Source organism: Felis catus, chromosome C2 (assembly GCF_018350175.1).
Source record: "Felis catus isolate Fca126 chromosome C2, F.catus_Fca126_mat1.0, whole genome shotgun sequence".
Taxonomy (NCBI): Eukaryota; Metazoa; Chordata; class Mammalia; order Carnivora; family Felidae; genus Felis; species Felis catus.
In genome coordinates, this window is record NC_058376.1 from 153,588,744 (window position 1) to 153,616,688 (window position 27,945).

At 52.2% G+C, this 27,945-nt stretch overlaps 1 protein-coding gene across 1 annotated transcript; it reads left to right on the forward strand.

Annotated features, from left to right (window-relative positions):
• Positions 1 to 938: 938 nt before the first annotated feature.
• DCLK3 (doublecortin like kinase 3) lies at positions 939 to 27,945 on the forward strand. Its single transcript, XM_023260780.2, has 4 exons — positions 939 to 2,784; positions 20,822 to 20,954; positions 25,043 to 25,210; positions 27,360 to 27,945. Exons 1-4 carry the CDS (start codon positions 1,375 to 1,377, stop codon positions 27,551 to 27,553), a joined length of 1,905 nt encoding a protein of 634 aa, XP_023116548.1. The 5' UTR covers positions 939 to 1,374; the 3' UTR covers positions 27,554 to 27,945.

Sequence of the window (27,945 nt, forward strand, 5' to 3'; positions counted from 1 at the left end):
GAAAAGCCATTTGGAGAAGAAAGTTTCTGTACCTACACCGAACTTGTTTCCACCTCCTTTCTTTTCCGCAACCCCCGGTGTAAGAGAATCTCAATCACAGCTTTAAGAAATACCCGCCCTGTCGTGCTGGTCCATGAGTTCTTGTGATGCCAAGTGGATTCTGCCTTCCCAGTGTAATATATTACTACCAAAATGAAAATACCATACAAAAGAGATATTGAGACTCTAAGGACAGTGTTAATTACTGTGCCCTCACTGTGTGCCAAACAGCCCTTTGAGTGAACCGCAATCATTTACCCGTTTGCCCCTCACAAAAACCCTTTGCATCCCCACGTCCTCGCTGAAAGGACAGAAGCATGAGTGATTTGCCCACGTTCACACAAGTAGTCAGTGGCCGTGCCAGGGTTCAAATCCAGGTCTGTCTCAGAGTCGGTGGTCATCACCCCTTCAGGTACCACCTCACCTCCAGTGAGTTGAAAGTCAAGCTGAGAAAACTCTTCCTGGCAAAGAGGTGGGGGAAAGTTGGGTTCTTTCCAGCTCCGGAACGTTCTGACTTGTTGGTGTTTCCTGGGTGGCAAACCCTGGGCCTGTGATCTCCGTTGTGTATCCTGGAGAGTCGGCTCACTTCAGGGGGGCAGAGGCTGCGTTTCCAGGGTCAGGCCTAGCCTAGTGAGCACTCTCCACGTGTGGCCCGTTCTGGGGGTTCCTGGGAGGCATAGAGGAGTGACCCAGGCCCGAGGCTGACTCCATTCGGCGTTCCTCGTCTCTCACAGGGGAGACCGGGGATAAGGTCCCAAGTGCACAGGCTTCCATCGTTTCAAACAGACCCTCCACGATCACACCTACAGACCATAATAGGACCCGTGACCTTCAGTAAAGTTTTGGCGAAGGCCAGTGGGCCCCTTGAACCCATCACGACTGACACAGTGTTGTCATTTTCCTCTTGCAGGACGCGGAAGCCTGTGTGACCATTCTCTAAAATCTTTAAGCTCCAGAATCACGGTGCGGAAGCTGCAAGGCACGTGGCTGCCTGCGGGCCGCGGGAACCTGGAGAAACCACTCCTGGGGCCGCGGGGCCCCGTCGCGCCCGTGCTCGGCCCTCAGAATGGCCTCCACCCCGTCCACGCCGAGAGCAGCCCGCTGAAGCCCAGGGTGGTGACCGTGGTGAAGCTGGGCGGGCACCCGCTCCGGAAGGTCACCCTGCTCCTCAACAGACGGTCGGTGCAGAGCTTTGAGCAGCTCTTGGCGGACGTCTCCGAGGCCTTGGGCTTTCCCAGATGGAAGAACGATCGCGTGAGGAAGCTCTTTAACCTCAAGGGCAAGGAGATCAGGAGCGTCTCCGATTTCTTCAGGGAAGGGGATGCTTTCATAGCCATGGGCAAAGAACCGTTAACCCTGAAGAACATTCAGGTAGCCGTAGAAGAACTCTACCCCAGCAAAGCCCGGGCCCTGACCCTGACCCAGCACAGCCGGGCCCCTTCTCCGAGGCTGCGAAGCAGGCTCTATAGCAGGGCTCTGAGAGGGGGTCACCACTGTGGGGAGAGCGACGCGGCCAAGGGCCGCGGGGAGGCTGGCGCGTCCAAGGCGGCCCCCGGACATCGGGGCCAGGCCCCCGTGGAGCCAGCGCCGGAGGACAGGGCGAGGCCCCAGAAGAAGTGGGTCGGGGGCAAGCGGGAGCCCGAGCCCGCCAGCAGGCCGCCCAGGGAAGCCGCTCTGGACAGACCTGCGAGCGGCGAGAAGCACCTGGGCGTGGAGATCGAAAGGACCTCGGGTGAGATCATCCGGTGTGAGAAGTGCAGGCGAGAGAGGGAGCTCCAGCAGGGCCTGCAGAGGGAGAGGCTGTCCCTGGGGACCAGCGAGCTGGACTTGGGGAAGAGCCACAGGTACGAGGCGGCGGCCGAGAAGCTGGTGAGGACCAGGAGCTGCCGGCGGTCGCCCGAGGCCCACCCTGCAGCCGGGGAGGAAGGGGGGAGGGCCGAGAGCCACAGGAGCAGCCCCAGGAACCCTACCCAGGAGCCCAGGAAGCCCGGCAGACACCCAGACAAGAAGGAGGACAGAGACCCCGAAGGTCAGGAAGGGCACGCTCAGGCTGCGGCCAAGGCCAGGAGGGAGCCGGGGGACGCGCCGCCGGTCAGAGAGGAGGGGCTGCGGGACGCGAGGAGGGAGGCCAGGAGCGCCTGCGGGAGCAGGCAGGGCGGCTGGCCGCGGAGGGAGCAGCCGGTGGACCCGGAGGCGCCGCCGGGGCCCCGCGGGGGCGAGCCGGACGCGCACCGGGAGCAGCAGACCTGTGCGGCCGCGTCAGGGCCCAGGAAGCCGGCCGCCCGCGGGGACCGGGAGCCCAGGGGCGGCCGGAAGCGGCGGCCCGCGGGCCTCCTGGCGGCAGACGTGCACAAGTTCTACGAGGCGGGCCGCGTGCTCGGGGACGGCAACTTCGCCGTGGTCAAGGAGTGCCGGCACCGCGAGACGCGGCAGGCCTACGCCATGAAGATCATCGACAAGTCCAAGCTCAAGGGCAAGGAGGACATGGTGGACAGCGAGATCCTGATCATCCAGAGCCTCTCCCACCCCAACATCGTGAAGCTGCACGAGGTGTACGAGACCGACGCGGAGATCTACCTGATCATGGAGTACGTGCAGGGCGGGGACCTCTTCGACGCCATCATCGAGAGCGTGAAGTTCGCCGAGCGCGACGCCGCGCTCATGCTCATGGACTTGTGCCGGGCGCTTGTGCACCTGCACGACAAGAGCATCGTCCACCGGGACCTCAAGCCCGAAAACCTGCTGGTAAGCCCTGACTGCCTGGCGGTCGGCAAGTACGCCTCCTAGCGGTTCTCCCCCGCATCCTGGGACGTGGCCCTCGTGCTGCCTTAGCATTCTCGTTCCGGTATTTAAAAGCCCGGTCGTCGGTCACAGGCTGCTGAGATGCGTTGGGGTTGATGATTATTGAAAAAGAAACCTTCCAGTTTAGATAAAATGGGACATGCTTTCTCATTCCTGGGAGAAAAATGCTTTCACCTTGACAGTGACCAGGCGGACTTAATTTCTCGGGCATTTGCGCATCGCCTGGTCTGGGGTGGGGGGGTATCTACCGGCGCCCCCTGTGTGAGGTGGATGTAAGAGGCTGGCCCTGGAGTCAGATAACCCGAGTTTGAATCCTGGCTTTCTGAGTTGCTTGCCGGAGGATAAGTCTTTCACCTCTCTGGGCCTTTGCTTCCTCATTTATGAAAGAGAAATAGCAATAGTACTTGTCTGGCAGGGTTGGAGGAAGACGGGGCACAGGAAAGGGAAGAGCAGGCCCTGGTGGCCGGGAGCTGGCCTCGCACGCTCAGCTCGGCCGTGGTGTTCTCCTGGTTCACGTAAATAGGCTCCGAAAACACCACCGTCAGATAAAGATGGGTTAAGACAAAAGCAAGAACCCTTTATAATCATGCCCAAATGCACGTAAAACCAAGATTGCCCAAACCACAAGGAAGGCCCCCGTCAGCTAGTAGGAGGGGCTGCCTCATTTCATTCCTCCCCTCTCCTTGGTAAGAATTACTAAGACACCGAATTGTAGAACCACCCTCCCTTCCTGACAGTGTCCCATTCAGAGCAAAATCCTGCTTTCTCGACCCCTCCCCCAAGTCAGCTAACAAGCCAAATCCTAAGGTAAGTCCTTTGAACACCCTCTTATTTGGATGCCTGGCTCCCCGTGGTGTGCATTCTCTCTTGTAGCAGCGAGTTAGTAAATGCAGTGTTCTGAACGGCACGTGTGTTCCCGGTGGTCTGTGTTAGGACAGCATGCTTTCACACGGTCACCCTCTGGGACCCTTATCCTACTTCGTTCGTAGCCCTGGTCACCCCCTGATACATCCCCTATTTATTCTTCTGTTTTCTTTCTCCTCTTACTGGAAAGCTCATTCTATGCCAGCGGGAGCTTTGTTTTATTCAGACTTTACCCCCAAACCCAGAACAGTTCTGTCCCATGGTGGGCCTTCTTTGAATCTTAGATGAATGAGTGAACTCGGACCATAGCACGCTGCCCGCACAACAGCGAGCATTCCATCAGCGGTGGCGACTGTCGTGCTTTAGAAATGACTCGGACGTTAAGGTGGATGTCAGGAGCAGGCATCCAAAGCCACATTGCTGCAGATAGAGCAGTTGGGAATGGGGAACACGATTTCGATGAGCCACGTTACTTTTTCTTTCTGGCAGCACGTGAGCTTGCTTGCTTTCATTTCGTGGCCGTAGACCCAGCCTGGGAACATGCTGCCACGGGGCATTCATCTGTCTGTAAACTGCTCCCACACGCAACAGAAATACCGAGTGAATCCAGCCAATTAGCTGGCGACATGAGGCCTGTGTTGACCACCCAGTCAAGCAACCTTGGTTTTGCCTGAATTTAAGAGAACTGAAGAAGCAATTTGGTCGCCTGAGAGATCTGCATTACTATCCGATGGCTCCCTTTGAAGAAATCTCCCTTCGGCGTTAGGGAAGTGTTCTCCTCCTCTCTTCACTTGATTCCTGATTGCTTCTTCCGTCTTCTGGGTCTGAGCCCCGGTGTTCTCCGTGTGTGGTGTGCCGTGCGCTGTTTATAACGGACGCTTTGGAATGAGCCTCTGATGTTTTACTGAATTGTCTAAGCAGAAGAGATTCTGCTTAGAGGCCCGGGTGGGTCCTCCCTGAGCTGAGCATTTTGGGCATATGCCTACTAAAGCATTCTAACGCTGATACAGGTTCTTGAATATGTGGACTGACATAATTTATCCTATAGGATTGTTTTCTTTTGGGGTCAGTCATCTAAGCTCGCGTCTTCTCAACAAGGTCCCGGAACCATGTGTTGAACCAGCTCATCTCTTGAGCCACAGAGGCTCTTAACTTGTGTCAAGGGACTCACTTGTCGGCAGTTTTTACTTTTTGTAATTTTTTGTTTGTTTATTTTTGAGAGCGAGTGAGTGGGGGAGGGGCAGAGAGAGAGGAAGAGGCAGAGGATCCCAAGCAGACTCCGCACCGTCAGCGCAGAGCCAGATGCGGGGGCTCGAAGTCACGAACTGCGAGATCGTGACCTGAGCCGAAACCGAGAGTGAGACGCTCAACCCACTGAGTCACCCAGGTGCCCCTACTCGTTGGCAGTTTTTAAAATGGAGAAAGCAGCGGTTTAGATTTCAGGGAGAAGTTTTTCCTTGAGGAATTAGAAGTGCAAGGAATGTTTCGCATGGACAGGCTAACTCCCTCTGAGAAGTCGTTTGGCAACCCTTCATGGATTTACATGTCAGTACAGGTGTGTTTTTAGTGCCCTTAAGGGCAGTGAAGTGTGTGTGTGTGTGTGTGTGTGTGTGTGTGTGTGTGTATGTGTGTGTTCTGAAAGGCACATTTTTCAGTCTCAGTACATGACTTATTTATTGGTATGGATTGTAACTTGTATTTAGACCCTTCTCCCTTTTCTGATTTCAAAGAAAGCCCACTTCTTTTTTTTAAATGTTTTTTTAATGTCTACTTATTCATTTATTTATTTTTAATTTATTTTTAACGTTTATTTTTGAGACAGGGAGAGACAGCATGAACGGGGGAGGGTCAGAGAGAGAGGGAGACACAGAATCCGAAACAGGCTGCTGCAGGCTCTGAGCTGTCAGCACAGAGCCTGACGCGGGGCTCGAACTCACGGACCGCGAGATCATAACCTGAGCCGAAGTCAGATGCTTAACCGACTGAGCCACCCAGGCGCCCCTAATGTCTATTTATTTTTGAGAGAAAGAGAGAGACAGAGCATGAGCCAGGGAGGGGCAGAGAGAGAGAGGGAGACACAGAATCCGAAGCAGGCTCCAGGCTCCCAGCTGTCAGCACAGAGCCCAACGCACGGCCTGAACCCATCAACCATGAGATCTTGACCTGAGCTGAAGTTGGACGCTTAACCTGTGAGCCACCCAGGTGCCCCCCTCCCTTTTTTTTCTTTCCTTTTCTTTTTTTTTTTTAATAAAACCTTTTGTGTGTGTGTGTGTGTGTGTGTGTGTGTGTGTGTGTGGTCGTATGGCTCCTCAGAAACTGCAAGGAGATACATATCTGAGCCATCTTTTGTGAAATACTTTAATATCTTTTCTGTCCTGCAGTTTGTCAGGTTGCATTTATCTGAAAATGAACAGGTCTGTCGCATTTATAGGCCATATTGGTTCTGTTTCTGGGTGAGTCAAGTTCAACGTGTTGTCATGTCAGAAGTCTAAATGGTCTCTAATGCCAGTGTTTATCGGCTTTTCAGACAGAGCTCTGGATAGTGCTGGATCTGACAGTGGACTTGTGGTCTGGGTTTAGAAGGTCGTCCTCTCTAAATTTGCTGGTACGATAAACACGCCACAAACTTGCCTGGTCTTCTAAGATCTACTCTTCCTGAATATGACCAGGCTGGCCACTGTTCATCAATTAATGTTCTTCAGGTGCCCTTCATTTAGTGTTTTGCACTTGTACGGAGCCTTGGGTTATCAAGGTGATTCTTTCTTTGTCCTTCAGCGGATGGCTACAGTCTGAGTTAAGACCTGACTTTGCTAAACTTAGGAAAGCGCTTTCACGCTAGAACTAACTTCGGATTCCATGAGTGATTATAACTGTTGCTTCTTTTAGAGACTTTCTGAATGTGTGCAGAGCTCCTTAGGACTATAGCAAGCTTCTCATGTTATTTTAATCAACAGAAATATTTGTGTCTAATAATTCGGCCCCAGGGTACAATTTTAGGCCTGTATTACTGAGTTTATCCCTCTCTACCGATCACGTGTCCTGATAAGACGCCTCTTCCCCTTGGGTTATCTCGACTCCTGAGATCTTGCAAGAGAAGTTTTAATTATGAGAATTTCCAGCTTGCAGAAATGTTAATTGCTTCTCCTGCCAGCGTGTGCTCCCTTGGTGGGGTTGGAATGTGCTGTGTGGTGTTGACTGGGCCCTGGGAGGAGGGGAGGGGGCAGACAGGAGCCAGAGAGGTGAGGAGGCCTGGAGCAGCCCACACAGCCTGGGGAGTGGCTAATGTTGGCTACTTCCGGCCAACAACTGAGACACCGCGGCGAAGAAAGCTGAGGGTGTTGGGGGGGGGGACACACTGAGGGGATGTCAGATGTGAGCACAGGCCATTTGAGGTCATCTGTCCCACAGAAGGGCAGGGTTTGGCTTTGGAAACGGGCTGAAAGGCAGGGGCTAGGCGGCAGGCACTGTCGCCCTGAAGTGTTTGAAGCAGAGACCCTCGGAGTCCAGGGGAAATGGTGTGGGGACAGGTCCCAGCTCACCAAGGATAAAGGTGGTGCTCTTTCTGGCCTCTCGTGGGTTCTGGGAAGGGAGCAGACTTTTCTAGATTTTCTAAATGTGACTAGGACAGATCAGAGACCGACGTCCCCAAGGGTGGTAAGGAAGATATGGAAGGTTAAAAATCATGGCTCAGAGCCCGGAGCCTGCTTCAGATTCTGTGTCTCCCTCTCTCTCTGCTCCTGCCCCACTCACACTCTGTCTCTCTCTCAAAAATAAACAAACATTCAAAAAACGGGCAAACGCACATCTTGCCCATTTTCCCTCGGAAATAACCCTGTCCAGTCACTTTGTGTGCTCTAGTTCTCTAAGTTCTTTTTCCCACTTCGACTCTGATGTGCAAGAAGGACTCAGCGATCAGTGCTCTGCTAGCAGTTACACGGTGCGCGGTTCTCCCTCGCCAGCAACACGACTTCTCTGTCCCAGCTCCAGTTTCCGTCTCCTTTCCCCGTAGCATCTGAGACGGGTGTCCAGGTCCTCTCCTTAATGGTCCAGGCATTCACACATGCATTTATACACCCGTTGCATTAATTAAAAATTGGAGGACTAGGAAGCGTGTCTTGTTAAGGTATACTCAGCACCATCAAGAAATGGGGATTTCAGCAATCACACGAAGTCACTAAAGCAAAAGCACAGTGATACAAGCCTTTAGGCCATTGGCCAGTATTGATCACATCGGTGAGAAGACGGGTTTATAAGAGCTACAACTCATCTCAAGAACCCCAGGGTGAATTCCACAAGAGACATTGAGAGTTACGACTTCAGGTTTGTATCCATGAGAGTGGTTCTTGGCCTCCATGTGAACAGTTTCCAGGAAAATAAAAAGTGTCCATAGAGTGAACCCACATATATGACTTGACCACAGAGCCGGAAGTTTCAGGAGATTTAAGTCGTCACAATTCTAGATACTGGGTCATTTTGATAACCGAGGTTTTCTTTCGTCTGTTCCTTTTGAAAGAGTCACCTACAACGGTCGATGTCTCCTAATATACTGCAGACAGTAGATTATCAGTAATGGAAGCACCTTTAAAACCTGATTCATAGTTATCAACCTTGTTGAATCTCTTCTAAAATTGTGACTTCATTCCCCCCAAGGAGTCCTGAAGTTCAAATCATTTAGTAAAGGTAAATATTCCAGCAGTCTGTTGTCCTCTCAATACTTGTGTTCATGTGTGTTGTTGTCGCTCCAAGAGACTGATGGCCTGTGAGCCATTTGAGGATCTGACGTGAAGTTTCTTAGAAATCTCTGTTTTCGAAATGTCCTTCCCCTGGAGAAGCAAGTTGGTAAATCTCTTCAGGACATTCTGTGTGTGTGTGGATACTGTTGATCCCTCCCCAACCTTTCATTGGCAAGGAGAGTCCACTTTTCCGTGTCTGGACAGAACCCTTCGAAGCCTTTCAGCCGGTTGGATAGAACATATGGAATCAGGTTAAAGGACGATGTGTCTAAGAATCTATGAGGGCAGCACGCCCAGGCATTTGGCCCCAGGTGCCTTCTCAAGATGCTAAATTGGCCCTCTGGGAACCGTCTCTGATGTTTTGACCTTGTCAGATCCCAGGGTACCCCTGGAGGCCCATGAATAAATAATGGCGACCATGACAATAATAATTCTGTTTCTAATAACTTTGGCTTTCTTTACTGGGGAGGACCTCGACCGTGTGAAGTTTGACAAATTACGTGCGTGGCCCTGTCATTGTGGGCTTGGTGTTTTATGTCGGTTTGTTAGCTTTTTCTGGGAGGGAGTTGGAAGCAGGAACACAAAGATGTGTGCCCATGCAGGTACTGCCTGCGTCTGCGTCCAGGGGAGCCAGACGCGTCGTAAGGGCCGAGGAGCGGATAAAGAGACGGAGAGGACCCCCTGACTGGCTCTCCTGGTGACAGCGGACCTACCTTCCGGCTGTGGCAGGACCACCTGACTACAGTGGGGTAAATCAGCACTTCTCAACCCGTCTTGTGCACCGGAGGCACCTGGATCTTGATGAGAGGCGGATGCTGATTTCGTGGGTGTGGGCAGGGGCCTGAGACGCTGCAGTTATAATAAGGCCCAGGGGATGCTAAGGGTCCACAGAGCACACCTTGCGGAGCAAGGGCTCCGGCAGTGGAGGCCTCTAGTTGTCTCACGTGACCAGAAGCTTGGAGACAGGCGGTTACGGGGATGGTTAATGGAGCAGGTCAAGCACGTCCAGGCCGTTTTTGCCATTTCTCTCAGGGCCCCCAAATGTCTACCGCTCTCCACGGATCGCATTGTCACAGCCACGTAAACGGCAGGAAAAGTAGGGGGTAGACTCTTGCTGGCCTTCTCCCTTTTGAAAGTCGAAGAGAATCTGCCCCCTCGGCACACCCCCCGTTCTAGCTCATTGGCCAGGACGCATCACGGGGCCCCCCTTGGAAAAGAGGCATGGTCGCAGTGATGGACTTGGGCCCAGTCACAATGGGCCCACCTTTCCTCGTGCAAGTTGCCTGGCAGCTGGGTGGAGTCTGGGTTCTGTGGGAAGGAAGGGGAGCCTGCGGGAGGGGGGGCACGAGCTGTGGCCGCCCTACAGCTCAGAATGGACCTGGGAACCGGCTGTGCCTGGAGACGGGGTGCACACACGGTGCGTTGCCTCTGCAGACTTCTGTGTCTTCTAGAGCCGGCAGGACAGCTAGGGAGGAGGTGACCCAGCCAGCAGGCCCTGCCGGCCTGTGTATCTTCCTGTGCCAGCCAGTTAGGGAAGGGCTGTCTATGTTTCCGTGTCACATGGCCCTGCGGGGAGTATGGGTCTTTGGCCACTACACGTTTCCACCCTGTTGCTTACGCCGTGGCCTGTGTTTTAGCCTCACCTCGGCCCCCCGACCAGGTACAGTGAATGGGGCATGAGAAACTTTCAAAACGCCCATTTTCCTAGCCTAGGACACTTTGGAGATGTTCACTTGTGCTTTCTCTTGGGGACTCTGCCCAGTGGCCAGGCCCTTAGGTACCCTTCCCTGTTTGGAGGGTTTGGGTGGGGACGTAGAAACCACCCACCAGCTGTTTCTTGAGGTCACTGAAGACAGTGTGCTCCTGGAGTGGGTGGGGGAGGGGGGACCACCCACGTGGGCCCCTCTGGGTCCCTCTGCCGCTCAGCATGGGGCTGGCTCCAGGCCATTTTTGGGGTGGCCTCCTTTTTTCTCCATCTCTATTGTGGGATTATAGGGATGATTCTAATCCCTCTTAGGAGGTCTCAGGGACTGCTGGTTGTAGGGCAAATCTGGGAGACTATACCCTTCAGGAAGCCGTAGATAAGACGTGCCCGCCAGACCTGTTTCTAGAATCACCCAAACTTCATGGGTAATTTCTCTGGATCTCTTGGGAAGCTCCCAACTTCACGGAAAGTTGGGCCTCCTCATCCTGTGGGACAAGGCGTCTCTCAAATGCTTTCCAAAACTTCCTCTCAGCCTGCTTTCGTTTAGACGGGCTCAGCAAAACGCAAGGTGGAGGCCATCTGGCTCTTCTGGAGGCAGCAGAGCTAAAACCGAGACCCAGGTAGTTTCAGTCCTAGTTCTGAGCTCTTCCACAAGATGCGTGCAGCCTCTCGCATCTTTGCAAGACCTTCGACGGTTCTGTTGCTTGACTTTGGGTTGAATGATTTCCTTGGAGAGTTCTATGCCCAAGTGTGGACTTTGCTCCTCGAGAGTCGGGGAGCTGGGCGGGTTCCGGTATCGGGGAGACCGAGAAGCTGGTGGGGAGGAGCGCAGTCTTTGTGTTTCCATACGAAGAGACAGCAGAGTGCGGAAATCACACGCTAGTCCGGGCATTTGTTTGAAAGCATCCTGCTGCTTACCTCCGTCGTGTCCTCTGCCAGGGCGTCATCACTCTAGTCTGAACCTGATGTTTATGGCCCTATTTCTGTCGTTCTCCACCAGGATTCTCAACTGTGCCGCTGTGCCTGCGTTTGGGCAGGATGACCGTGCTGCGGGGGCGGGTCCTGGGCATCGTAGGTTTGGCAGCCTCCTGGCATCCGCCCGCCAGAGGCCAATAGCATCCCCCGAGTTGTGACAGGCAAAGATGTTTCCAGACAGTCAGGTATCTCCGGGGCGGTGGTGGTGGAGGACCCCCCTGCCTGTACGTGTTACGCTGTGCCGTTGACTCTTTGCTCTGTGCTCCCCCCCCCCCAGGAACCCACACCCCATTAGAACTTTCCTGTCACGTGATTGTGGCACATTGCTCGCTGCTGTCTGCATCTTGCAGTTTCATAGAACTCTCAGGTCAACTCTGAGGAAGGCTTCGTTACTTGCATGTACACGTGGAGAAACTGAGGCTACACTAGGCTGAGGGGCTTGCGGGAGGTCCCCCAGCTGAGAGCGTCTGGCCGCGGAACCTGGGGTGTGGTCCAGTGTCTGGTGCAGATGTGGCCCGCCCCGCTGGTGGAGGAGTGGCTGGTGAGCTGGAGATGTTTCCTGGGTCACACGGGGTGGGCTCCCATTTGGCCGCTTACTTCAGGTCACCACCTGGTTGTCTGATGTCATGGGCGTCTCGCTCCCAGGATGTCAAAAGCTGGGTTTCACCCGGAACCTGCTTCTCTCCGGACTTCTCTAACCCAGAGGCTGGCTCCGTCATCACAAAAACATACGTAATATTCTCCCAACTTAAGAAAACGAAACCTTGTCTTCTCCACATCCCCCTTCAGCTGTTACCCCACTTTATGAACCACACACACACACATACACACACACACCCTGAAACGTGTCTGTACTCACCATTTGTAGTTTTCCACGTTCCATTCTGTCCTGAACTCCAGCCAGGCGCTCACCCCCTACTGTGCCGAAACCACCCTTTTCTGTCACAAAGATGGGGCCTCCACCCACCCAGCTGCTCACGGCCGGAACCTCAGAGTCACCCTGGAGCCCCTTTCCCCACCCTCCCCGTTCAAGTCTTCTCTCCGCCCTTAGGTGGGACATTTCTCCCCACCTCCCCTCTACCACCCGAGACCAAGCCACCATCATCTCCTGCTGGGACTATTGCAGTAGCCTCCTTGCCGGTCCTCCTTCTTCCTCTAAAGGCCACCTTCCTCAAGGAGCCTGAGTGATCTTCTCCAAATGTAAATCGGACCCTGTAACTCCTCTGCTTAGGGCCATCACTGGCTTTCAGTTACACTCAGAATAAAAGCCAAGGTCATTTCTGTGGCCTCCAAGGTCTTGCACGATATGGCCTCTGGCTTCCTCTGAAAGCTCCACTCCGAACACTGACGCCTTCACTCACTCTGCTTCTGCCCCTGCTTGCTGTCCCTCCTTCAGGCCAAGCATGCCCCTGGACCTTTGCGTTTGCTATTTCCTCCACCCAAAAAGCTTTCTCCTCGGATTATGGCTCATGCTTGACTTTTTTCAGACGTCCCTTTCTCAGTGAGTTCTGCCTTAACTCTCCTATTTAAAATATCAGCCCCTGTCACTGTCAGTTCTAGCACTGTCCAGTAGAACTTTCTGTGATGATGGAAATGTCTTATCCCTGCACTGCCCAGTACAGTAGCCACTGCATGGGCACTTGAAATGGACCTTGGGTGTCTGAGGAACTGAGCTTTAAATCTTGTTTAAAAATAGCCACACGTGGTTAGTAGAAACGACACTGCACAACACAGCCTTTAGTTCACTTTTTCTTCTTCATAACACGTATCATTTCACATATCACACATATCATAACACGTATCACATATTCATTTGAACATTATTTATCAGTAGAAAGAAGGCTTTATGAGAGCGAGGACTTTATCTGTTTCGTTCCCTATTCCGAGTTCCTAGAACAGTACCTGGCACACAGTAGGCATCCAGACAATTGTGGGATGCATATCAGATGTTAATTAAGTAGAAAAGAACTAGGATGAAGGCCTATCATTGGCCTGTCATGTGACAGTTCCCAGGAAAGACTTTGTTTTCACTAACGTTTTCAGTCACTCTTTTGTGTTACGGTATCTTTTGCTGTTGACACGTAAATTGATTTTAGGCATTGGTATTTCAGTGTGAATTGGTTTTTAAGATTATCTAAGTCCACATAGCCAGTCGAAGATGGAACCTTGGAGGGAAGAGGCCAGAAGGACCCTGAAGGATCAAGAAGCAGCTAAGTAGGCTTCCCCCCCCTCAGTTTTTCTTACGGTAGCTACTTTCTGTTTACCATCTGTACTCTGCTGCCACCTTCTGTTCGGAGGTGAACATTACAAGATCGCATTTAAATGGAGGTACCATTTTGAAGGGGAGGAGGCTGTTCATTGTTCGGAAAAAGAAGGATTTCTCTTGAATCTTTGAGACCATCCAGATGGTTTATGGCTGCTTATGTAAATAACATGGACCACCTGGATTCAAATCGGGGAACCTTGGCGTGGCTGGCAAAGGAGGTGACGGATGCAGACGGATCGGCAGTCCAGATGGCACCGTGCCATGCAAATCCATCCCTAATACCTTGGCGGTTGGAGGGCGGCTGAAAACACAGCCCAGGAAGGAACACGACCCGGGGCCGCGGGTTTCGATGGACCAGAATATAGAGAAATGGAGATGTGGGTGAGACAAGTTCAGATGTGCGCACTGGGGCTGTGGTGGGCCCTCAGCCAAACCTCGCCCCCTGAGGTGTAGGGGAGGAATAAAACCTTTCTTCCTCCACCCTCCTGGGTTCTTTAGCAGGGCCCTGGAAATTAAGTTGACAAAAGACAGATTAACGAGAAAAACAGAGGGCCTGTGTGCATCATTCACATGTGGGAGAAATTCAGCGATGAGTAACCCAAATGGCGAGTTGGAATTAGGGGCTTTTAGAAGCATCTTAAAGGGACAGTGCGACTTCAGAGAAGTGCCAAGATAAAGGAAAAGGGGTTTTTAGGCTTTTAGGAGCAGCAAGTTACGGAAAGTAAAATCGTGGGAGAACTAGCGGGAGACAGGAGTTGTTTAAGAAGGTTTCTATGCGGAGTCTTCTCAGCGCCTCTCTGGCCTGGCCAGAGCGTCTGGTGATTTACAGCGGTCTGCCCTGGGGCAGGGAGGGCACCTTCCTCACCGGAGACTTTGTGTCCTGCTTTTAAGTAGAAAGGGGAAGGTCAGAGAGTACTTCTTGTCCCTGCTGTTTCTCAAGGGTCTTCAGCTCAAGAGAATCAATATGTCAAGGCGGCATAATTTGAAGTAACATGTTCTGATCCACTGCGAACGCTTTCTGAGGAAGGGGCATCAGAGAGGGACACTGAGTGGAGTCTTTGGCTGTCTTTTTTTTTTTTTTTTAAGTTTATTTATTTTGGAAGAGAGAGATGCACACGTACATGCAGAGAGACAGAGGCAGAGAGAAAGGGAGAGACAGAATCCCAAGCAGGCTCTGTGCTGTCAGCAAGGAGCCCTACCTGGGGCTTGAACTCCTGAACCATGAGATCACGACCCGAACCGAAGTCGGATGCTTAACCAACTGAGCCACCCAGGTGCCCCTCTCTGGCCGTCTTTATGGCAACCCAGTGTCCCGTCCACCGAGAGGCCTGAGGTCTACTGTCCTGATGAAAACACACCTGGCATGTAGTGTTCATTCCTGGGTGTTCTTTGTTAAAAGAGGCATCGAGGAAATGGGAGACGATCCAGAACTTGACTGTGCACACGCACCGCCCCGGGGTCTTGTTGACATGCATGGATCTGGGCCAGCCTAGATTTCTAACCAGCCCTCAGGCAATGACAGTGCTCTTGGTTCAAGCAGTGAACTTAGTGTGGGAGGGGGCAAGGAAGGGGTGATGGCCAGGAGGGTAGGTCTTATCAGGATCAGGTGAGGATCCTCGGATGTGAAGTTAGAGAAGGCAGAGGTGACCTGGGGATCGTGATACCGGTTTCCCATCTTTGGGAGGACCGTGGCCTTCTTCAGCATCACCCCCGAGGGCAGGCTTAGAAAACAGGGTAGGGGGTGGAATTTGGCATCAACGTAGGGGTGAACCTCTTCACAAGTCACGCTGGCCATTAATGGGCTGAACTGCTGGATCAAGTTGTGGAATCTTTTCCGGGTGGAGATTTCAATCAGGGGCAAACAGTACTTGGTACAAGCTCCTGTCTGGGTGGAAAGATCTGGTGGTTTCAGAAGTCCCACAGAGGCCAGGAGGAAGAATTATCCCGGGAGGATGTCACTCATTTGATTTTGAGATTATGATAGGTCTTGCTCGGAAGCCAGGAATGGTAGGTGCCTGTTAGCAAAACAAAACAAAACAAAACTCACACAGTCAGTGCATGATCTTAAAGGCAATTAAGCTGCTCATGTAGGTGACATAAATGAGAAGCCTCGAGTCCCACTGAGGATGTGCGACTGAAGGGTTGTGACATCCCTGCTGACAGCAGAAGCTGGAGACCGGGGAATTAAAACCACGAGTGGTCTCGAGCCACTTTCTGGAAGGGACAAGGGGCCCCACAGATCTTAACCACGCCCGAGTCCCAGCGCCTGCTGTTGGTGGTGCTGTGGGCGTGATCCTTGCTGTGGCCAAGAGAGCGGCACGAAACCGGGAAGAGGCCAGGGGCAGCATAATATGTTTCAGAAAGGCCACGAAATAATGTAAAACACAGATCTGGTGTATGAAACTGTCGGCATCAGCATCTGGACATCTAATATAATAAATGTCCAGAATAAAAGATGGCCTCTCCACCATGTTGAATCTGGTGGGTCCTTCAGTTGGGCCAGGTTTTGGAGTTGGGGTGGGGGGGATAGTTTCTTTCACATGGGGCTACGTATTTCATTTTGGGCTATTAAATCAACCAAATGCTTTTATTGCTGATCATTTGGTTGGGAATATTTACAAATGTTTGTGAGGGACGTATTTTTCTCAGCGATTACCCAGCAAATGTGATTAATGTAGATGATCCATCTGGAAACTCTCGGCACCGCACTATGTTTTGTCCTTCCCTTCCAAATTAGATTTTCTAGTCTAGGTTACTCTGATAATTACCTCCCTGTCTCCTTCCGGGCTGTATCCGTCTCGATACGCAGAGCAAAACCGAATCAAGTTTTTGTCTACGTCTGTGACTTCCCCTTCAGTTAGGTTAATTATGGAGGCATTGATTAGGCGGCCCCGGGGTGACTCAGGCTCAGTAATTAAGACACACGTTCTGCTTACAGAGATGTAAGCTCACTGGCAGGATCCAGAGCAAGTTCGGAGAGCTTACTCAATGCTGGCGGAACCGGGGAGCGCTGCCTGCCCCGGATTTTTCGGTGTTGCCTTGCCCTTGGCTCTGTTGGGGCTCAGGGAGAGCTGGAATCTTCCCATTGCCCTCGGCACCCCCCAAACACTGCTGGGAGCGCTGGGGGCCTTCGCCCCTATTCCAGTAGAGATGTGCGAGCCTGTGCCCGCAAACAAGTTGATAATCGCTCCACCCAGAGGTGGCCTCAAGGAGCCTCTTGCCTGGGGTGATACCAGCCAGGCTTGTCCCCTGTTTTACTGTCGCTCGGTAATTAACTGCTCAGCTGGCCTGTGCCCTGAGCAGTCAGCTTCTATGTAAGAGTGGGGACCGGGGGGTGGAGCAGAGAATGGCCCAGGGCCGTGCCTGGTTTGGAGAGGGAAAATATCAAGGACGGCTTCTGGTACTTCCATTTTGCCAGAAGTCAGTCCTGCTCTCCAAGAGGTCACAAAGGCGAAAACAATAGGGTTTACTTCACAAACACTCGTGTCGTGGTTCTTAGGAGCCAGGCGCTGTTTATAACACCTTAGAAATATATATATATATATATATATATATATATATATATATATATTTAAATTTTTATTTATTTTTGGAGGAGAGACAGAGCGTGAGCTGGGGAGGGGCAGAGAGACAGGGAGACACAGAATCCGAAGCAGGCTCCAGGCTCCGAGCTGTCAGCACCGAGCCCGACGCGGGGCTCGAACTCATGGACCGTGAGATCGTGACCTGAGACACAGTCTGATGCTTAACCGACTGAGCCACCCAGGCACCCCGCACCTTCGAAATCTGAATTCACTAAGTTGTCATTACACATCCCATTCACCCCTCACTTTACAAATGAGGAAGTGGATGCACAGAGAGGGCAGCTTGCTTAGCCAGTTACACAGTAAATGCTGAGCTGGAGTTGAACCCTGGCAGGGGGGCTTCCGAGTCTGTGCTTGTGACACTGACTCTTCCCGCCAAGGGTTATTTCCGTGCAGACCATGAGGAAGCCCGCCCAAGCCTTCCCCCCGCCTGCCTGCCATCACCCCCCTGCCCGCCATCGCCCCGCAGAACCAAGAGGCAGGGGGACCAGAGGCACACCTCTGCCAGGAGGGGGCAGAGCTAGTCTCTCAACTCTGAATTTTACCAAGTTGTTACAAAAAAGGGCTTTTGCCATGGACCCCTTAGATGGCGCTGGGTCCAGGAAGGGTGCCTCTAGGGGCTGTGTCCCTGGGGCATTTCTGCTGTGTGACCAAGATCCCCAGAACACTGGCTGGCTATCTGGGTTTCAAGACAGCAATAGGGGCCATAAATTTTGTTTTGTTTTTAATTTGAGAGAGAGAGAGAGAGAGAGAGAGAGAGAGAGAGAGAATGCATGCATGTGAGCAGGGGCAGGGGGAGAGAGAGAGAGAGAGAGAGAGAGAGAGAGAGAGAGAGAGAAGGAGAATTGTAAGCAGGCTCCACACTCAGTGCAGAGCTGAACACAGGGCTCGATCCCACGACCCTGGGATCATGACCTGAGTCAAAAATCAAGAGTTGGAAGCTCAACTGACTGAGCCACCCAGGTGGCCCTTTAATTTGTTTTTTAAGTGGAAAATGAAAGTTTTATTGAGAACTTGCCTTGGGAAAAAAAAACCCCAAAATGTAAGTGTATATAATCTTATATTTAATAAAACTTATGCTTTAATTAAAACTATGCATTAATTTCTCCCCCCAGCTTAATTGAGGTATAATTGACAAATAAAATAGTAATATTCTTAAATAGTAATATTCTTAAAGTATTCAACGTGATGCATGTATACATTGTGGAAGGATTCCCACAATCCAGTTAATTCCCACACTCATCACCTCATAGAGTTACCTTTTGTTTTGTTTTGTTTTTGGTAAGGATGTTTATTAGCAAATTTCAAGTACATGATATGGAATTATTACCCACAGTCACCATCCTGTACCTTGGATTCCCAGAACATATTTAACTTTTTTTTTAAAGTTTGTTTATTCATTCTGAGAGAGAGAGAAAGAGAGAGAGGGAGAGAACAAGCAGGGGAGGGGCAGAGAGAGAGAATCCCAAGCAGGCTCTGAGTTGACTCGGGGCTCGAACTCACAAACCGTGAGATTGTGACCTGGGCCGAAATCAAGAGTCAGACACTTAACTGACTGAGCCACCCAGGGCCCCCAGAGTATATTCATCTTATGACTGAACGTTGGTACCCTTGGACCACCTTTCCCGGTGCCCCATCCCCCCACCCCCCACCCCACCCGCCCCAGTCCCTGGCGACCATTCTTCTACTCTTTGTAAGAGCTGGACTTCTTCCATTTGTTTTTCAAGACTCCACTATTCTCTCTTCCCTCTTATGGATGAATTCTCCTCTGGGCCTGAGACCTTGACAGCCCCAAGTATTGTCCTTTCTATTGGGAGGCAGTGCGCCGGGCAGGATGTGGTTGTGCGGGCTGCCGGCACCTTTCCCAAGAGGCAGACAAGGCCGGAGGAAAAGATCCCACGCTCGCAGAATCCGCCCTTCAAAGCTCCCCGGTGGAGGCCGTGCGGCCTTCTGGCCGTGACAAAATGAGGTCAGAGTGATCGCTGGCTGGCAAGGCTGCTAAAGGGGCTCGGAACACCTTCCCGAGGTGGAAGCAGCATCTTCCAGGTGTGCACAGAGGCGGCCAGGGGTAGCCCCAGAGCGGGGCCCAAGCGGGGCCCCGAGCCGCGTCAGCCAGAGGAGTGGGAAGCAGGCAGGTATCGCCCAGGCGTGCTTCGCTCCCCACCTCCTGGGAATGAGGGGCTGTGGGACCCTTTGGCTTGTGCCTTTATTTCTTGGTGGCTTGGGACTTCGTCAAGGTGAGACTCCTATGGGGAAGGCAACTGCTTGAGTCTTAACATTGTCTGATGTGTTTGTCGAACAGACCTGCTGCGGGCTGCCTTTCTGCATTGCTTATTTGGGTACAGCGCGTATGGAAGAAGGTTGGAGTTTTGATGTGCCCGATTCAACCCTTCCGCAAAGTGGAAAACGGCCTCCATAGCATGGAGGGAACCAATGCATCGTTTACTTGCTGCAAGATAGGCTAGCTTTGCCCCCTCACACGATGTCTGTACCTTTATCCGGTCTTGCGGGGTGGTCCAAACACCGGCTATGCTCACCTCTTGAGATTCATTTCTTCTAGGTGAAGCCCCGCCTCTTCCTAACACATCATCTAGCACGCATATGACCTTGAGGGTGAAGGAGGACAGGACTCACTGACCTGGCGGTGGGAATGGGTTTACCAGCCATCGGAAAGCCAGTCACCAGGATTTGTTTGAAAGAGGGAGACTCAGGCGGGATCCCCTTTGACGAGGACAGAGGGAGGGCAGCGGTTCTCCGCACTCATTTCAAAGTGGTGAGGGTGGCCGTCTTTTCTGTGTTCTCAAAATGACTGATTCTGCCCTTCTCTAAAACCCGATGGAAATGGGGTCTCAAGGGAGAATCAGAGCTGACTTCTTTTGCCTTCGGGAAAAACGTCAACAGAGCCCAGTGTATCGGTTCACATACGCAGGAATAAATCACAGTTCAGTGGCATTAGCTCTGCATCACGTGCAGACAAGGACAACCACCTCGTCCTGGTTTGCCCGAGGCTGTCCCAGTTTTAACATCCTGGGGACCCTTCAGCCCCCGGCAGCTTGGGACCGTTGGTTTCTCTAGATGAGAACTTTGCAAGGTAGATTATGGACACTGAATGGAACTCCTGACATAAGCCTTCCTGCTGGAAACGATCACCACCCCCCCCCCCTTTCTTTTTAAACAAATGAGAAAACAGAGGCTTCGATTAGTAAAGAAATCAGTCCACGACCATCCAGCGGCAAGTCTGGGATTCGGAATTGAAGACTCCGGGTCTGTTTGGTCCTTAACGCCTCCCGCTGCCCCCAAATTAGGGCCTGTTCCACTGCTTGTCTGCTTCTCTCCTTCCAATTCTTCTTCCCCTTTCTTTTTTTCTTCTGCCCAGACTCTGCATTACCCGCCAGGAATTCTCTAGTCCTCCCTAAAGCTAGTCGGTGCTCAAAAAATCATTGATCCTTGTGCTAACTCAGTGGTGCCCAGTGGGAGTGTCTGTGATGATGGACATGTTCGCTCTGTATTTGCACCGTTCAATATGGTAGCCATTAACCATCCATGGCTCTTGAGCACTTGAAAGGTGGCCAGTGCATCTGAGACGCTATATTTTCAGTTTGATTTGATTTGAATAGCCATCGGTGGCAATATGGTGCTACCATGCTGGACAGCATGGGGAGTCTAACTCCTTCGTTTCTTGGTTGAAAAGGTGAGCGAGCACCTGTCCCTGCAGTCAGGTTGGGCTTATCGACGACGAGCTCCTCTAGGTTTCTTGTTTGCTCATCCTGACCTTGCACGGTTGTTGTCTCATTCGCTTTCCTTCTTCGCTCTCATCACGGTTTTGGTGATTTGGGGTTTTGTGTTCTGACAGGTTCAGCGAAATGAGGACAAATCTACCACCTTGAAACTGGCTGATTTTGGCCTTGCAAAGCATGTAGTGAGACCTATATTCACCGTGTGTGGGACTCCGACGTATGTAGCTCCTGAAATTCTCTCCGAGAAAGGTAGGTGTTATACATTGCCCCGTGGGACGCTAGCTCCCTTACCAACGGATGTTTTATTTTGAATATTGCATATTTTCCACTTTTCGATACGGAGCAGTCGAAAATCTCAGCGTGTTGGCACCCAGCTGGCACTTGGATTTTAACGGGAATATTTGAAGCTGATCTTGACCAAAGCACATGGACTTTTTCCTCATCGGGGCAGCCCTCGTAGAGAAGGGATTTGTGTGTGTGTGTGTGTGTGTGTGTGTGTGTGTGTGTGTGTGTGTATGTGTACATTGGCAGGATCGTGAGATGATGGAAAATTGGCTGGGAACTCAAGTGAGCAAGGCCATGTATGCCACTGGCCCCAGGATGCCTCTAATGGGAGACCATTGAAGTGGTTCTTATGGTAAGCAGCTTACAGATTTCTCCACCAACCTTGCATTTTAAGGAACAAGGTGTCCCATTTCAAACCCCGTGAGTAATATTTATTACTGGTTTGTATATACAGTATGAAGATCCAGTGAACGGTTTTTAGTGACACATTGTAAAGTGTATAAAAGGAGACTGTTATTATTATTATATGGCTCCAAATACGTGAATGACCATTCAGCCCCCATGGCACTTTGAGAGAGATCCATTTAGGCCCCGTGTGTAAGATGGGAAAGCTCGGGATGGGTTGTGGGGTCAGTGGGGAAGATGGGGAACTCTGGACGGGTTGTGGGGTTGGTGGGGAAGATGGGCAAACTCTGGACGGGTTGTGGGGCTGGTAGGGAAGATGGGGAGACTCTGGATGGGTTGTGGGGTCGGTGGGGAAGATGGGGAAACTCTGGACGGGTTGTGGGGTTGGTGGGGAAGATGGGGAAACTCTGGAAGGGTTGTGGGGTCGGTGGGGAAGATGGGGAGACTCTGGATGGGTTGTGGGGCTGGTGGGGAAGATGGGGAAACTCTGGATGGGTTGTGGGGCTGGTGGGGAAGATGGAGAAACTCTGGACGGGTTGTGGGGCTGTGGGGAAAATGGGGAAACTCTGGATGGGTTGTGGAGTTGGTGGGGAAGATGGGGAGACTCTGGACGGGTTGTGGGGCCGGTGGGGAAGATGGAGAGACTCTGGATGGGTTGTGGGGCCGGTGGGGAAGATGGGGAGACTCTGGACAGGTTGCGGGGCTGGTGGGGAAGATGGGGAGACTCTGGGTGGGTTGTGGGGTCGGTGGGGAAGATGGGGAGACTCTGGACGGGTTGTGGGGTTGGTGGGGAAGATGGGGAAACTCTGGAAGGGTTGTGGGGCTGGTGGGGAAGATGGAGAAACTCTGGACGGGTTGTGGGGCTGGTGGGGAAAATGGGGAAACTCTGGATGGGTTGTGGAGTTGGTGGGGAAGATGGGGAGACTCTGGACGGGTTGTGGGGCCGGTGGGGAAGATGGGGAGACTCTGGATGGGTTGTGGGGCCGGTGGGGAAGATGGGGAGACTCTGGACGGGTTGCGGGGCTGGTGGGGAAGATGGGGAGACTCTGGGTGGGTTGTGGGGTCGGTGGGGAAGATGGGGAAACTCTGGACGGGTTGTGGGGCCGGTGGGGAAGATGGGGAACTCAGGACGGGTTGTGGGGTTGGTGGGGAAGATGGGGAAACTCTGGAAGGGTTGTGGGGTCGGTGGGGAAGATGGGGAAACTCTGGATGGGTTGTGGGGCTGGTGGGGAAGATGGGGAAACTCTGGATGGGTTGTGGGGCTGGTGGGGAAGATGGGGAAACTCTGGACGGGTTGTGGGGCTGGTGGGGAAGATGGAGAAACTCTGGACGGGTTGTGGGGCTGGTGGGGAAGATGGGGAAACTCTGGACGGGTTGTGGAGTTGGTGGGGAAGATGGGGAGACTCTGGACGGGTTGTGGGGCCGGTGGGGAAGATGGGGAGACTCTGGATGGGTTGTGGGGTCGGTGGGGAAGATGGGGAGACTCTGGACGGGCTGTGGGGCTGGTGGGGAAGATGGGGAAACTTTGGATGGGTTGTGGGGTCGGTGGAGAAGATGGGGAGACTCTGGACGGGTTGTGGGGCCGGTGGGGAAGATGGGGAGACTCTGGACGGGTTGTGGGGCCGGTGGGGAGAGGGGAGAGAGTTTCCCAGCAGCAGCATGGGGAAAAGGTAAGACAAGGAGATGGGAATGTGCGTGGGGATTGGGTGGTAGAGACATTAAGAAGACTGGTCTTCTCAGTGTTGCAGAGGGAAGTTCAGTTGGCTTAATGGGGTTGAGCCTGGGGTCTCTCCAAGTGGGGAGGCTGAGGAGAGGAATTTGGACTCAGCGTGGCCAGGCAGAGTAGCCATGGCGATGTGGAGAATGCTGAGCAGAAGAGACGATGTTAGTGGAGGTGTCGATGAGCTGGGTAAGAGAAGAAGGGAAGCGGACAGTCTACCTGGACGCTTAGGGAAACCTCGGCATTGGTGCTGGTTCCAGCTAAGGTCGGGTGTTAGAAAGAAAGCTGCCTGGGGAGATGGGGTGGATAGGTTAAAATTTTAAATGCACCGACTTGGTAGCGATGTGAGAATGGACACTTGGGGTTGTCCACTTGGCGGGGAGGTCAAGCCCTGGGCTGGCCGTGCCTTTTTGAGACTCCTCGACTCAGGAATGGCAGCCCAAGCGGGTGAGGTAACGAGCCCCTCGTGGTACCAGCAAGGGCATCTGGGGGAAGAGTCTGGAGGGAGGCCAGGAGTTGGGGGATGAGCGAGAGAAGGAGGGGTTAGCGGGGGACAAGGCAGTGGAGGCAGGAAGAGGAAGAGGAAAGTACTACGTCATGGAGGCCGGCGGGGGCAGGGGGCAGATTTCAAGATGGGAGGCTGAGCCGAACCAGACCCTCCTGAGCAGGAATTCTAGAACAGAACTGAGCAAAGACCAGTGAAGTGGGCCAGAAAGAGGTCAGGAATGATTTGTTTCTCTAATAATTTTCTGCTGATTTGTCTTGACAACATTGCTCTGGGGCTTAATAATGAATTCATAAGAATTATTAGTTTGGAATAACTTCCAACCTACAGCTGCAGACAGTTTTCTTTTTCCAAAGGTAAAAAGTTGTAAAGTGTTTGCAGATGTATATACTGCTGTTTACAGAGTGTTGTGACGACGACTGGGCAGTTCTAGCAAAAACCGTTATTGTTTATTTCTTTGCGCATTTAGTTTCCAGAAAGTTATTTCAAGCATATACTAAGAGAGGTGCATAAATATTTAATAGGTAAGGATGTTCGCCACAGAATTACTTACAGCGTAAAAAAATTGGGGAACACGTACATTACATCAGAGAGGATTTATATCCAGGGAATACTAACAGCTCTTAGAAATCATATTCCTTAAAGATTTTTAAATGTTCTTTATGGGAAATTCCTATATAGGAAATACCATGATATATTAAGTGTGTGAAATAAGGTATAAGATATGGACAATGTGATTTTAATTTTATTACAGAAAATATAAGTGTGAAACGTGTGTTCATGGGAGATACAGGTAGTAATGTCAGTCTTTTTATAATCATAGAAGAGAGTCAGTAAAAAAATTTATATTAATACATATTAAATTTTTTCCTAATGTTTATTTATTTTTGAGAGAGAGAGAGAGAGAGAGAGACATTGTGAGTTGGGGAGGAGCAGAGAGAGAGGGAGACCCAGAATCCGAAGCAGGCTGCAGGCTCCGAGCTGTCAGCACAGAGCCCGACGCGGGGCTCGAACTCACGAACCGTGAGATCCTGACCTGTGCCAAGTTGGATGCTTAACTGACTGAGCCACCCAGGCGCCCCAGTAAAAATACTTTTTAACTGTGAGGAGACGATGAATGCCTAGGACATAGAGGCTGCTGGTGCAGACCAAGCCTTCTCGAAACATCTCTGGTGAAGGTTTTAACTTTTCTAATATAGTGGGGACCCTGCTACAGGGTGACTAGATCACTGCTCGTGCCACATGCGAGTTACCACGTGTGTTCGACAACCCCCGAACTCTGATGTCTATACTCTCTTCATGGAGATGTGTCCTCGATCATGCGGTCGGATGTCACAGTCGTGCCAAATTGCTCCGAGTCGTGCCAAATTGCTCTGACCCAGCCTGGCCTCCGTTTCGCTTGTGTCTCTGCCTGTCGCACAGGTTACGGGCTGGAAGTGGACATGTGGGCCGCGGGCGTGATCCTCTACATCCTCCTGTGTGGCTTCCCCCCCTTCCGCAGCCCAGAGCGGGACCAGGACGAACTCTTCAACATCATCCAGCTGGGCCGCTTCGAGTTCCTGGCCCCTTACTGGGACAATATTTCTGACGGTGAGATTGGGGCTTCCCCGAGCAGGAGGAGAGGGGATGTGGGAGCTGGAGCCTGTCCTGGGTTCTGACCGCAAAGCAGGTTTTAGGTGTGGAATGAGACGCGCAGAGGGCCCACTACAGAACTGGGCACAGCCGCGGGCCGTTGCCAGGTGCCTCCTCCTTTGTCTCCTGGAAGCTTCCTGAAGATTTCTTTGTGTGGCACTCTGAAAACATGACTTGCTTTAGGTTCAGTGAAAAAGTTTGACCGCTGGTTGCAGTCACTAGATAACTTTTTCTTAAGGCAACGGAGGACCCTTAGAACGGAAGAATGTTGACAACGCAGATCCCTCATTTGGAAAGATCCAAGTCCTCTCGTATACAGACGTGCTGTGAATTGAACAGACTAGGAGTGCGTATCTCGCTCGTGAACAGCCAGGGGTCCTGGAGGGGTATACGTGGGACACAGGGGCTCTGGCAGGTAGGGCGTGAAGGCCTCAACTACTTTCAGTGGAGCAGAAGCACGTGGGGTCTTTTTGGCCCTTTCAAATGCAACTTTCCCCCTTTTTGCTACTGATTGGTTGGTATCGCCCAGCGCCCTTGTAGAATTGGGAACAAGACATTCAGGGAGTTTGAGTCTTTGAGTCTTTAGCTTAAAACGTAGCAGTGATAACTTTAGTTTGACTCGATTTTCCTCCGACCACGTCATCTAAGATTAGTTATCAAACTGCCCTCACCCCCAGCCTCAGTCTCCTTACTTGGGGGTGGGAGATGAGGGAAGGAGAAAGCTTCATTTTTTTCCTGAAAAAATGGTGGAGTGAGGGTCTTGAGCTGATCAAGCCAACGGCGACTTGGGAACTGAAGAGCTGAAAATCATTTTAGAAAGTTCTGTGCAGCAGTGTCCTTGGATTTGGGTGTGGTGGCCCCTGTCCTGAGCCCCATACCTTAGAGGGCCCTGCTCTGGTTACACCTGCCCCACAGAGTGAGGAGACTCTGGAGCCAAGGACATGTGTCTCCCCAGAGCCCAGATCCCCACCCTTCTAGATCCCTGAATCAGGACCCCAGAATCCCCTGGCCAAATGGCTCAGGCCCACTCCCAAGACTGGGGAGACCTCTTTTCCCAGCCACTCCCCACAGTGAGCCAAGGGGCGCCTGTTCAGAGGGGTAGAGAGACCTTGGACATGTGGCCAGGTGTCCAGTTGTCCACACCTGTCCATGTGAGTCTGAGAATTTCCAGTTTAAACCTGACCTGCTCCCTGCTGAGTCCTTTGAGGACCTTGACGGAGTGATGCTGGCTGGATGGGTACCAGGGCACTTTGTGGGCGGAGCTTGAAGTGGGTGGGGCAGGAGAAATCCTGCGGCTTCCATGCCCAAGAGGTGGTTGGACAGGGGTGTGGAGGCGGGGCTGATTGGTGGCTGAGCAGCTGATCGAGAGCCAAGGGTCATCCCCCAAGAAAGGTTCTCACGTGTTTGAAAAGGAGGCTCAGGGAGCTGGCCAGGGAGAGCCAGCAAGTCCCAGGAGGAGAAATCTTTTCTCCGCCTCGCCTGCCCCCTGGCCCACCAGTTGCCACCACATCTCTCTAGAAGCAGTCATGGTCTTGGGCAGAAAATGAAGTTCATTTTGAATTTGTGCTCTTTTTTACTCCGGTTTCTTTCACACGTTTCTCAGTTTTGTCAATGTGAAGGCATATTTACCAACCTAGGCGATTGAACGTATTTTACTTAACAGCCCGACGATCGATTTCACAACTTAAGATCCATGGACATATGGTAGGTGGCCCCCGTTTGTTCCCTTGCACTGGGCGCCGTGGCTATCACGGGTGGGGCCTGGCCTGTGACTCTAGAAACGAACGGTCGTCCTCTAGAGCTGTGCTGTCCCAACATGGTAGCCCGTAGCTGCACGTGGCTACGGAACTTTACGTGTAGAGTAGCTGAAAGTAAATAGAAGAAACGCTCAGTTCCCCGGGCTCGCTAGCTGGATTTCAGACGCCCAGTGGGTAGTGCAGACCTGGAAGGTTCCCAACATCACGGAAAGTTCTGCGGGACAGCGCGGCTGCAGCGTAGCTCGGGTGGTGCTGACACGGATGATTGTGTTCTTATCTCCTGCGTGGGGAGAACCATTTCGGAGGCACCTGCATTCACTTCTTTCCCCCTCCTTCTCTCACCTCAACAGCTGCCAAAGATCTGGTGAGCCGGTTGCTGGTGGTGGACCCCAAAAAGCGCTACACCGCCCACCAGGTCCTTCAGCACCCCTGGATTGAAACGGCGGGGAAGACTAGCTCGGCGAACCTACCAAAGGAGGTGCCCCCCAGCAGTGAGGGGCACGTCCGGAGCCAGCACAGGCGGTCTGCGGAGAAAGCCTTATAGCCCCCGCCTCGGGTACCGGTCAGCCTCCTTCTCCCCCAAAGACAGAGAAGGAGCTAGAAGTCCAGGAGACAGACAGAATCAGGAGAGGGGGAGAAATGCTTCGTACGTTTTAAAGCGTATTTTACAAAAACAAACTTGAGTCTTGATGTTACATGTTGTACCATATTTTTAGATTTGTATATTTGGAGACTTTAATACATTTTGGGGACGGGGGCAGGGAGGCTGTCGGTGAGGACTTTTTGGTAATAATGCTGTGTTTTGCCTCCTCCTCATAACCCAGTCCATGGTATACTACCTGAGTGGTGCTTACCAGGATCTGAACTCCCCCTGCGAGGTTAACAAGGCAAATCGTGCTCTTTCTCTGTTAATAAAACGTGCTCTGACTGACGGAA

Bases quoted from the DNA above. Each gene is read 5' to 3' on its own strand.
- DCLK3 (XM_023260780.2), top strand. From the start codon at position 1,375: ATGGGCAAAGAACCGTTAACCCTGAAGAACATTCAGGTAGCCGTAGAA. The intron at 2,785-20,821 runs GTAAGCCCTGAC...GTGTTCTGACAG, and splicing joins TCAAGCCCGAAAACCTGCTG to GTTCAGCGAAATGAGGACAA. The intron at 20,955-25,042 runs GTAGGTGTTATA...CCTGTCGCACAG, and splicing joins TGAAATTCTCTCCGAGAAAG to GTTACGGGCTGGAAGTGGAC.